Source organism: Nothoprocta perdicaria, unplaced genomic scaffold (genome assembly GCF_003342845.1).
Source record: "Nothoprocta perdicaria isolate Ctin4 unplaced genomic scaffold, notPer1 scaffold_289, whole genome shotgun sequence".
Classification (NCBI taxonomy): Eukaryota; Metazoa; Chordata; class Aves; order Tinamiformes; family Tinamidae; genus Nothoprocta; species Nothoprocta perdicaria.
The window spans coordinates 159421-171727 of NW_020455520.1; the positions used below are offsets into that span (position 1 = coordinate 159421).

The 12307-nt window shown below is 51.6% G+C and overlaps 1 protein-coding gene across 1 annotated transcript in view; it reads left to right on the forward strand.

The window, feature by feature from the left end:
• The window catches only part of INPP5D (inositol polyphosphate-5-phosphatase D), a 37511-nt gene that overhangs the window by 6224 nt on the left and 18980 nt on the right, over positions 1-12307 (forward strand). Inside the window, exons 3-5 of the mRNA XM_026041608.1 lie at positions 7378-7528; positions 8285-8456; positions 9077-9217. Of these exons, the coding sequence (XP_025897393.1) occupies positions 7378-7528; positions 8285-8456; positions 9077-9217 (464 nt within the window). The remainder of the gene's footprint in view (positions 1-7377; positions 7529-8284; positions 8457-9076; positions 9218-12307) is intronic.

Below are 12307 nucleotides of genomic sequence, written 5' to 3' on the forward strand. Positions count from 1 at the left end.
GTTGGACGCTGTGGATGCCCTGGCCCTGTGTTGTACTGGGGGAGCATCTCAAGCTCGCCGTGCGCGGCGCTGCAGGCGCTCTGGGAACGCAGGTTTCATGCTCTGGAGAGCAGTGAATGTGAAGACAATTTTAATCCTGGGAATGGAGCTGATTTCAGAACAGTATCTTGAAACGTGGCGGGGGAAACGCATTTCTAGCACTCACAAATATATAATCAAATCATGTTAAGCTTCACTTTATTACCGCAGATAGCAGCTATTCCAACTGCAGTTTTTTCTCCTAAGCTTTAAGGGCGCTTTGAAGCAACCCGTGAAGCTCTCACTGCTCCTCACAGGCAGAGCTCAAATTAACTTGCAGTGCGGCCTGAGCAGATGCCATGTACTTTAGGCTTCTGTAATCTATCCAAAGCTGTTTATACAAGGAAAACGCTCTTTCCGCTGTTGCATCTGAGGTAGGAAGAAACATAATACATTTCGCAGGTCCTAAAAAACTGAAAGAAGCCACATTTAATGATAGAGCGCGAGGCATTTCCTGGAGCACGCAGGGCTCTGCCACTGAATCACGCCRTATACAAAACGCTCCGTCCAAACAACCCATATCCAGCTTTTGTCCAGGTTCAGCCCTTGCGGCATGCTTCCACTTTCCGGAAAATATCAAAAAAATGGTCAGGGGACATGGYGTGATTCAGGTTAAAGTTATTTTTTTGCGAGTGTCAAGAAATGAAGTTAGATATTGGAAGCTAATGTCCATGATGAAAAACAATCCCTCCGTTTTTTTCTGGGGAGATGGTTTTTAGCCCAAATTGAACTTCATTTCTTGCCAAAAATTGCCATTGATGGTTGTTGCCACTTGCCCACTAGTGAATGTGTTAACGGCATCAACTGCACATGTAAGAGCAGACTGCTCTTATTTTAAAACTCTACCTTAAAAAAATAAAAAGAAAAAAAAAAAAGATTTTTGAAAGTAACATAAATAACATTGCTGAAAGCTGCAGGTAGGCAGCCCTCACTGAATGTACAGAGCTGACTTAGCTGCACTGCCTGCAGAATATTTTGCGATCCCGCAGATGTGGGCCTGCTGGAGGGCTATCTCTACACGAGCATTGTCTTGGAGAGCAATTGTTCTCCTTTCTGGCCCTGAAGAGGCTGCAGGCCCCGCTGCTCCATCCCGGTGCTCCCGTCGCGACGCGGCCCCGCGGAGGCTCCGCATGGACGGCTGCGAGGGCGGCTGCCCCGGCCCTGCGGAGATCTCTGTCCCAAATCCGGGCCCCGTGTAAGGGGAGCAGGCAGTAACCTCTGGAGAGGGACTGGGGTTTATAACAGGGACGGTTGGCTTGTTTGGGGGTGATTTCATAGAATCATAGAATCATAGAATGCCGAAGGTTGGAAGGGACCTCAGAGGTCATCGAGTCCAACCCCCCTGCTCAAGCAGGGTCACCTAGAGCACGTGGCACAGGGCTGCATCCAAGCGGGTTTTAAAGATCTCCAAAGAAGGTTGTTTTCTTTGTTTTTACAGATTTTTTCACAGCAGGAATACATAGGCTGTGCTGTGGGACACCTTGACCTCTCCAGGAGCAGCAGAAGGAAAAAAAAATCCTCTAACACTCGCCTGGCAGAGGGGGGAAAATAACTGCAACCTTGTACAACCTACATTACCGGGAGAAAATATTCTCCTTTTTCATTCATATAATGGCTCTTAGCTTTATCATTAGCTATCAGGCTCTCAACCTAAAGCATTTGATTGATTTCTCTCGTCTATACTTTCTATTTTCAAAGAGTTGGGGTGAAGTTTCGTAGCAGGCTCTCAAGTCGTCGTGAAGAGAGCGGATTATTCCCTTTGAGCTGTTTTCGAAACGTTTCGTTGCTTCGGGTAAGAAGGTTTGGTCTTGTTCATGCAGCAAATGAATGAAATGAGGGATCATGGAATCATGGAATCATGGAATGGTTGAGGTTGGAAGGGACCTCTAGGTGACACACAGGGTCACCTAGAGCAGGTGGCACCTTGAAATAAAGTACACGTGGTGGCCCAGAGCGAGGTAACAACCAGCAGCAGCGGCTGAGGCCTGCGGGTGGAGAAGCTCCGCAGCCCGAAGGCAGGGAGCGGCGGCACCGAGGTGCTCGCTGTGTCCAYGTGTCGCACCGGGCGCTGACCRTGCCGGGCGCTGACCRTGCCGGGCGCTCCAACACGGCGCTCCGTGTGGGGGATCCGCCCGCCCGGCCTCCCGCAGCCGTTCGGCTTCGGGAATGCGGCTTTGCTAGGGTCGTGTCTCCTCCCTCCTCATGGATATTCTGTATGACTGGTGTGGGATSCACCCAGCAGGGGAGGCAGGCAGGGAAATTGGGAGGCATTTGTGGATCCTCTGCTTTCCGTGGCAGCGTTGCCTGTGCTCCTCCTGCTCAGCTGGCTCTTGAGCACCATGTTTTCATGTTGATCTCAGTGGCAGCTGAGCTGGGCACCTTCTGAAGGAACGAAAATGGAAGTTTTCATTGGACTTCAAGAGCTGTAGCTTTAAARTGGAAAACCAGAAAGCGCAGGACTTGAGAGGAAATTACGCAAGTTGCCAGAAGCAGCGCGCTCCAAAACTTTGGCTTACAGGCTACCCACACGCTGCAGAAGTGCTAAAAAAGAAGCTTGCATCAGTTCCCCATGGCTCTGCAGCCCTTGCTCATCACCAACTCATCTGATTTGCAGCGGCAGCTAAATTTAACACCGGGCCCTGCTGTTCTGCCGTGGATTCACACTGCCAGTCGCTCGTTGTTGCTATAAATCCTGTATATCATGAAGCAGAAACGCTGCGAGGGCTGCTCGTTCTGTCGGTCTCTTCCAGTGCTCTGAGTTGGATCACAAAATGTGGTGTGGTTGGTTTGAGCGCTTTATATAGCGYGGAGGACAACCTCAAGCAAGCAGTGGTGGCGCGCGCTGTAAATGCTGTTCTGGCTCGCTTGTGTCTAGTAGTATTAGCTATATATTTAGCAGGAAGGATGCTTCTGTGGGACCTGGGGAGCGTTGGAGTACACCCGGGTCCTAAAGCAGAGCTTGAGCACATTGTATTTGGCACTTTGGTCTCTATTTTGGGTGGGAGAACACTAGTTCAGAAGACCTCTCTAGGTCCCTCACCTTTCACATCTTCTACTAGCTGCTCTTCAAGATGCAGAGCCTTTGTAAGGAACTAAAGATGGTAGTCTGAGAGCCAGCCACKCTCTACTGGAGCACCCATGCACGTTACCTCTCTTTGGCAGCCTGTTTTAGCAGTGTCCCAGTTCTGCCGCGGGAGCACTTCCAACCCGTGACCATGGCCAGGCTCCAGGCTGACGGGACGAAGCTGGGGCGGCATCGTGCAGCGGGAAGATCCCATGGGAACAGAAGGGCAGATCCGGCAGGCAGGATCTCCGTGAGCGTCACTCAGTCGGGGCCACACTCCATGTCTGAAAGCGCTCAGCATTTGGGATTAAGCAATTGAGTCAAGAAAGGCTTCAGGTTTTAACGCAGGTTTACACCATTTGAGGCAATTTGGAGATGAACTCCTGATTTTCCCCCTGCCCTGTTAGCAGTGAAGGCAAAAATGCATATTTGGACCCAGTTGACCTGCTTCCCGCTCTCAGGAATAGGATTTGCATCTCATGCACATATTTCAGGTGAGCAACCTGAACTTGAACAAACGTTCTGTGCATGCTGGTGTGAGAAAGAGCAGAAATGGTGTGGCCTTCCTATTTTTTATGGGTATAATGAAAAAGGACTGGTGAAGCAGTGCCAGCCATTGGTGCACACTGTCTCTTAAGTCAGTGCTGTGCTTAAAAAAGACAGCTCATGGCAGAGGCAAGATGTAACCACATCCACCAGTTACTTTTTAGAAACAGACAGAGTTTTCTAGGCTTGACAACATGGCAATTTTCTTCTTCCTTTTTTTTTTTTTTTTCTTTTTTTTTTCTCCATCTTTTAATTTAGTTATTTGTTTGAGAAGTCTGGTTTTTACCCAGGAACACAGGCTGGAAACAAGGCATACAGAGTTGCAACCAAAATGCAATTCCTTGTTTCCCGCTATTGATAATCTCCTCTTCCAGAACCTCCTTCCCCGAAGTTTYTGTGCTTTTCCCCAGCACCTTAAACGTGGAAGGCTGACGGCACCAGAGCGATGTCACCAAGCCAGGCGGAGCATCAGGACTAACCCATGTATGCAGGAAGGCTCCAGAACAGTCTCCGTTGTCTCCCTCTTGGAAGAGATGGGGACCGTTCTCTTCTGGCTCTCTCTGATTCACAGCTGTGTCATGAATTGTGCTTTTTTTCCCAAAAATGTGCATGACTTTTTCTGGATAGGGAGGTACTGCTCCAGCTGGCGGTCATGGTCTGGGCATCCCTGTCTTCRCCAGGGACGTCTCCCATCCTCTCCAGGTGGGACTTGGACACCTCTCCCGTGGTGCCCGCCACGCGGCTCCGCTCTCTTCCTGCTGTTCGGAGCATCCCGCGTTCCGGGGCAGCTCCTGTTGTGGGAAGCGGCTGCTTCTCCCAGCTGCAGTTCCTGTGTGTGGGTGCCATTCCTGCGACTGCGGAGCACCGGGTGGGCTCTAAAGATAGTGCCTGCTCATAGAACAAAGCTGAAACCCAGGCTCGTTGCTCCAGGGTGCTTTGCAAGTCACCCAACAGCCATTTCTGGGCTATGGGGCTCGGCTCTTCAGAGCAATGGAAAAACTGGCCTAAATGGGAGCTGAAAGGAGATTCAAAGATTTGAATCTAGATTTCCTCACTCACCATCATCAAGACAAGCTTGTTCCCAACTAGGACACTTTAGAAGAATTTTCCAAATTCTAAAAGTAAAAGAGCTCCTGCCAGTATTTTGCACCGAATTAGAGGTGCCCTGATTTGCAGCCTTCACGTAYGTTGATGGAACTGCAGGAACGTTGTGAGCCCATGGAGAGCTGCCGAACGCCTGGCTGCGGGTTCCGATACCTGCCTCGGGGCACTGCGGCTGCAGAAGCCCGGCCTTAGGCAATGTAAGCAGATGACCAGTTTCCTAGTTCCTCCTTGTGCCTTGGCTCAGGAAAGGAAAATGCTTCCTCTTCCTCTGGAGGGCCCCAGGCTTCCTGTGCCATCTATTTATACAGCGCGGCGATGAACCCCAAGTTAACCGCTTCCTTGCTTGGCTTGGCTCCGGCTTTGCAGCTTCCAGYGCTCTCCTCGCCCTTCGTCCTGTAGTCCCCCTGCATCCTTGAAGGTGTCCTCAGAGCTGCTCCTCAGCAAAGTGCTCTCYGGCTTTGTCCAGGGGGTTGGTGGCTGCAGGAAATGGCTTGGAACTAGTGATGGGGAAGAGACTTCTCCAATGAGGCAGTTTGGTGGCATTTTCACACCTGGTGTGAAGGAGGAGTGGCCAAATCCAAACCTGCCAAAACATCGAGGTGGACAAATCTGGGAAATGGATTGCAAGGTTTAGCCCAAGGCCAGTAGCTAATGGTTTGAAATGGTTGTGCAGTGAGTTTAGAGAAAATGGAAGGGACGCTGGGGCCTGGGAGGACCTGCAGGACTGAGGGTAGTTTCTATAGAACAGGAGATCCTGGGACACGCTGTGGGAAAGCAGGCTTCCAGAAAGGCTGAAACCCTCCCGAAATGCAGTGCAAGGAGGCAGAGGAAGGAGCCTGTTACAAAATGCTGCTGCTTCTGGTTGCCCCAGAGACAGAGCTATCCTTGGCAGCACAAAGTGCTAATTCAGCCTTCCCTCCTGCTCGCACCCAGGCTGCGTTTGCCCGTTCCCAGCCATGTCCTTCCTTTGGCCATTGCAAGAGAGCAGACATTTCTTGCTACGATCCAGATCCTCCGCTTCCACAGTTGGCATCTCCGAGCAGGATGCTCCTTAGGGCTTACACCAGCGTTACTCCTGTTTAGCTCCTGCTTCTGCTGCATTTGCTTCTTAAACCAAAGAAGTTCATAGATAAAAGCAATGCGTCAAATGCAAGCAGCAGGTGAATGAGCTTGTTCAAAACTGTATTAAAATTTTGCATTCAAATTTTTAAAGGCAATCCTTGCAGTCCAAAAAAAAAAAAAAAAAAAAAAAAAAAAGAGAGAGAACATATCCTCCCTGCGGATGTCCAAAGTCTGGCCACATAAAAAGTTATTCCTAATTGCAGGCAAAGTTTCCACAGCTAAGCAGTCCTGGGTGAAGTGTAGCTTCGTGCCTGTGAAACGGTGTGTGTTGAGCCTTCTGACAGCGTGAGCTGCAGCTCCTCTGGAGCGCTCGCTGTGCTCCATCCCTAGATATAAATAGTTCCTAGCGTTTCTCTTTTAAACCAGTAGAAGAAAAACCATCTTTGGGACTGGAAGACATCTGCTCTGCACAGCGCCCTGCTCTTGAGGATGTTCTGCTGTGTTCTTGGGTTGGCTTCTCATGGGAAGAGCCGTCATCRGGCGGGCACGCAGGGAGAGCCCAGCCTGCGGACAGCGGTCGGAGCCGCCTTTCCAGCTCTCGGGTTGGGATAACGCGCTCCGCTCCAGGGTGATGGGCGGCTTGGACAGCTCTTTCCTTCCCGGCCAGGAGGAGCGTCAAGCTGTGCAGACCAGGCAAAACCTGGAGAGGACCCCTGGTAGGGGCTGGCTGCAGCGGTGCAGCCTGGTGGTCACCTCCTTGGTGAAGCAGGTTTGCCAGTCAGGACAGCTCCAGATGAACAGATAAAATCATTTATCACTTGGCCTCTGAAACCTCAGAAACCTTACTTGTGTGTCTGCCACCTGCAAACATCATTTTCCTGATTTTGGTGGTTAGGACCATGCCAGCAAGTTTAGTTAAAAGTCAGCTGAGAAGCTCAGTGTCACAACTGGTGCATCCCATCCTCATTGTACCATGGCTCTCAGCTTCCCAGGTCTTCATCTGGATATTTTTTGTGGCAATGGAAGTGCCTTGCTGGCTTTTTTTTTCATTTGAACCTGGTTCTGAACCTTTGAGCTGTGGAAGGGGCTCTGAAATCTAGATTGAGCCATGTTTGTCTTGCAGTTCCACAGAAAAAGTCTTCCTTGGTACTGCAAAATAAACCATGGTCTAGTGTTTCTGCGCTCGGTGAAAGAAGCAATGCAAAGTAATAGCCCCAGGGAATTCTTTGTTATAAGGGACTTCCAAGCCAGGAGCACCAAGTCGGACCAGAGAGCTCTTCCATGCGGCTTTGCTGACCCTTTGAGGTGGCCATTTCGCTGATGCTGACTGGGTCCTGCCTGCCTGTCTTCTYCTGACCACAGTGCCCGTGGTTGGACGYGGAGCAGTAGCAGGGCTGGCTTCCYCTGGACACYGAGARGGCTTCGTTTCTCTCTGTTTGTTTTTCCTCCCATGAGGAGCAACAGTTCTGTGGTAGGAGARGTCCCAGGCCAYCACMACCCCTGTGTTTTGTGGGCTATTTCAGGCATCCGAGGGYGTTCCCGTGAAGTATTTCAAGAACTTGGAGGAGCTGATTGACTTTTACAAGCAGGAGAACATGGGCCTGGTGTGGCACCTCAAGTACGCGGTGCCACGGGAAGAGGAGGAGGCAGCAGATGAACCAGAAGAGGATGCTGGTAAGAAGCCTGCAGAACGGCCGGGGCATYGCGGTCCTTGACACTGACTTGGAGCCGCAGGTGGGCGGATTTGAGCACAGTCTGCAACCAGGTGGAGCAGGGATGGAGGGATGTGGCATGGGCCCGCGGCCATGATGGTCTAGGCCTGTCTGAAACTCAGGCTTCCTCCTCCTGGGATTTCCTCCGGATCATGCCCTGGATCTGTCATTGTTCTCCTAATTTCCAGGGGAGAGTTATGCTCACAGAGCCATCCTTCCGATGCCACCTGGAAATGCTGAGCATTCCAATAAAACTGGTCCCTGCGGTGCAGGCCTCTGCGCTAAAGCTGGCGTTCGTGTGCGCCTGCGCACGGCCCAGTGCGTCTCTAACGGGAGCTGGGCGTGGGCATGGAAGTGTGGTATGAAATTCTCACAGGGAAGGAGAACACATTTTTTTGAAGCTTCTCAGGAAAGGTGTTGCTGGGTTTGGGCACTAGATCTGCTGCTCTGAGGGAGGAGGAGGAAAGTACAGCAGAAGTCATACTGAAAGGGGTGAGGAGCAGGGCGGGGAGGTCCAGCCAGGGCGGGAAGGTCCAGCCAGCACAAGGAGCCTCCAGGCTGAGGCCTAGCCCCCAGCGTGGGTGTCGCTGCGGCGGTGCCAGGCCTTGGGCCAGGGCAGACCTGGCCCCGTGCCAGCGCCGAGCCCGGCGCGGGTTGAAGGGCTCGTGATCCGGGTGCTGGACCGGGCTGATGGAGCCTTTCCCTTCCGCCCTGCCAGAGCTGCTGCCCACGCCRCCCGTCCTGCCTCCCCGCAACGTCCTCATGGCCCTGCCAAGCGGCGACGCCAAGGAGGCGCCTGCGCTCCCTGAAGGCTCCCGGGCGGCYGACGCGAGCAAGCTGTCGCTCCCCGAGACGCTGCTCCAGCGGCTGCAGGCGCAGGACACGAGCAGGTGAGGCCCGTAAGGCTCGAGTCACCGAGCAGCCCATGTCTGCGCTCTCCTGGGCATTCAGGCTGCATGGGGACCTCGTTGGTTGTAGCCACACTGGCTTATGTAATAAATAAATGATGTTCTTCTATATTCCTCATTTGTATCACCACGCAGAGAACAGAATCAGACCTACAGGAGGTTGGCTATTCCTTAACGGTAGGACTAGAAAAAAAATCTGGAAAAAAGGGCTTTCTTGARGCATAAACCATAGGTTGAGTTTCTGCACTGAAACATGGTTTTCTAAAGTAAGAGGTGGCAACAGCTGAGAGAACTCGGCTTGCCTGCTGTGTGCCCAAAGCACAGGTGGTATCGGTCGCCCTGGGCAGCTCTTAGGAGGAGCAGATGATGGCTCGCAGAGATGCGCTTGGGCTCAGCTGCCTGCAGCGGCTCAGCTGCCTGCAGCCAGGTGGAACCTCTTGCCCTTGTGTGGCCATGGGACAGCCCGTGAGGGCCAGAGTCCATCACCAGAGAGCCCCCGAGCTGCCGACTCCTGTCTAAATAACAGAAAAATAACAAAGCTGGCTGATATTTAGGGACACTGAGTGAGGAAATTGTTTCTGACCTATCTCCATCTTCCACAGTGTCTCTGATGAGCATCTTAAGCTCATCCAGGATTACCTGCGATTTCACATCACCAGTGATTTTGAGATGGTGCAGACTGGCTCCAGCAATCTTCCGCAGCTGAAGAAACTCCTTGCACTTCTTTGCAAAGGGCTCTTCAGGTAACCAGAGGCTCCCTTTCCAAGATCTGTCTGATGTAGGTGCCACGTGCAGGCTGTCAGAGCCCAGGTTTCTGGCATAGTAGATCTGCTTACCCACCAAAAAATAAAAGGTRTATTTGTATCTCATGACATGTGATTCTAGTCCAAAGGTGTGAAATCCATGTAAAAGACGTGGCTCTGACAGTGAAGCTTCCCCGTAGGTGGTTTCAGTTGATGGATTTTTTTTTCTGCTTTGTTTAGAAAGAAACAAAGCAAAAAATGCACTCACTGATTAACTGCATAATTTGGTAATGCATAGATGACACCCACAGAATCGTCAAGCACAGGCCATTTATGGAAACAAGCACATATTAGCATATAGCTGTGTTTTAAACAAAGATTTTTCCTTCCCATTACAGCACTGTGATCCTGGGATTTCACTGTTGTCAGTAAAGGAGTGCAGCTCAGTAATGAGGCAAACCAGCCTGGGCTCTACAATTTCCATGCTACCTATCTATAGCCTTTCCTAGCCTAGACAGGGAAAACTCCAACAGGGAACGAAAACCTTGCTGACTTCCCCATATTTTCTGTGGTGGAAAAACATGGKTTTTTTTCCCCCCTTGGTACTTTTAATCCAGCAAGGCTAGCCCACATTTTTGCAAAGTTCTTCAGAAAAGCCCTCTGTGGCAGAGGACCTCTACTTCCCTGGTTGCAATACCCGTCTCCCCAGGATATTTAGAAGTGTGGCTGGTCTTACAGCCCCAGAGCTGACCAAGGCAGAAGGAAAGCAAGAGGTGGCAGCTTCCTCCAGGCCAGACCCCGACAGGACTACAGGGCAGGTTTGCACAGAGCTACCCTTCTTCTGCACCCTGCCCAAGGGTTTGGTTTCTCTACGCCTACACGGGGGGAGACCCAGGTGTCTGGCTAAGAATACACCTCAGCAATGGAAACCAGAATCTAATGAACTCGCAAGTGAGAGTGTTGTGTTACTAAAATATCTGCAGTACTTCTGTTCTCATGACGGCTGGCTTTTTCCATTTCCCACTTATTCTACTGAACTCCTTACAAGGGTTTGCTACCCGGATACATGACTGATATATCTGATTTATGAGGATAAACGTATATAGGGCGGTAGGAACGAAGGAGGGGCTACGTAATCCTCTCAACACCTTTCATATTGCTGGGTTTCCTGCAGGATTTTTGGTGCGTGGGTGTTGCAAGCCTATAGCAGAGCTGGTCCCTTCTTCTCCAGGTGAGCTGGGCGCAGGAATGCGGCAGCACCGCTGGACATGACGAGCTGCCTGCCCAGCGCCCTCCCAGCAGCCCCATGTAGCTGTGGAAATGTGTAGCCTTATGTGCTCCAGGCCCGGCTCAGTTAGATGAAGCTTCTCCATTTTGTTGCCAGCCTAGTAGCTGCAGGCTCTTCCTTCTCTCTTTGGTTTCGGTCTCAGTCAGACTTCTCTGCTGAAGCTCTCCCTTGCCCTTTGGACTGTCCCGTGAATCAGCACTGTCCAGCCCCACCGCGCATTTGTCTTGGTTAATACTGACACGCTTTGGCATTTAACTGGTTTCTGCAGTCTCCTGAACCTCTGAGATTGCCTRCATTTTTGGCTGACTTCCCTCGTCAGGCTGCTAAAGTCAGATTTAGTCAGTGGCGTTACCTAAATTTAGTTTCTATTTACCTCAGCTTTCCTCGGGCTGTGCGTATTCCAGACGGATGCACAGTTAGCTCCTTGGTTGGTTCTGGTGGCTGTGTCCTTTTCTTAACCATAGTCGATGCCTTCGTTTTCACAAAAGAAAACAGCTTGAAGCGAACCGAGAGGGTGGGAGCAGAGCTAAGTGCACCATGAGGGTGGGAGCAGAGCTGGCTGTCTGTGATCAGTGTCCCCGCTGCAGGACGTGCRTTATTCACGGGCAGGATGAGGAGCTCCAGCACAGCCAGGCCTGGTCTCCTCCCCACAGCCCCTTCCTCACCGCTGCCCTGTGGTGAATCCGGGGCCAAGCCCCCAGTTAGACAGGTGGAAAGCTGCTTGTAATGGGCTGGAAGCTGCCACCACCCTAGAGTCAGCGGCTGTAGGCAAGTATGGCCAGAGGGTGCGAGCAGGCGCGTCGCGTCCGCTCGTGGCAGCCCCGGGGACAGCACGGCTGCTGCCAGCGGACTTGTCTCTTTGACAGCTCCTGCACTACAAATAAAACAAARCTGAGACTTGCGAGGCCGCTGGGCGCTTCTGTGAGGCATTCGCTGCTAAAAATGTGAAAATTCAGGGGAATCCTCGAGGGGCCGTGAAGCTGATTCCTGCGGAGCTCAGGGCCAGTGCGGTGCCCCCACGGTGGGACTACCCACGTGAGAGGACTTTGCTCAGGGTTTCCAAGGTGAAACCCATTCAGTGAGGTTTTCAACATAGCCCTCCTCAGAGCTGTCATTTGGTCGCTCGTCACCGCTCTGCACTCCTCTTTACTCTCTCTGTCTGGTTGTTTTCCACAGCTTTCCATTTAAAGCRACTTTTCCAGGCACTTCTGATCCCAAGCTTGTGCAATCCTGTGCGGTCACAGAAGTTTCTGAGGCTTCAGTGAAGGCCACTCCGTACGTCCTCTATACTAGAGAGGAGAAAACAAAAGGAGTTGAACATGAAATTAAACCCATTTGGTGGTTGTGTTGAGTTTGAATGCCTGCAGCTGCTATTTCCCAGRCAGACGTGCATGTCAGGGGTTGCACCTTGCAGTAAAGAGAGGGCAGTTTTCCCATGAGAAATCTTTTCTGAGCAGGTTCTGGCAACTGCTGCTCGGTGTTTCTGAGATGAGCTTGTATGTCCCGTGGCACAGAAACTGTCCCATCATTCTGGTCCAACTGAACTTCACCCAACACTCCTGCAGCTGCCTTGCAGCCCCATGGGACGTGCCTTGAGCCTGGGGCCGCAGCTGTTGGCATTTGCCCTGGTTGATCCAAAGCCAAGTTGTGGTGTATCAGGACTAGCTTCAGCAGATCCAGGTTCCTGCTTGTCCTGTACTTGCATGTGCTCTGTGCTGAGTCTCTGGAGTGAAGTTTCAAACATGAGYGCTGAATTTAGGCAAATAGTCACCCATGGGTTCAGCATCTAGACACAAATCTTC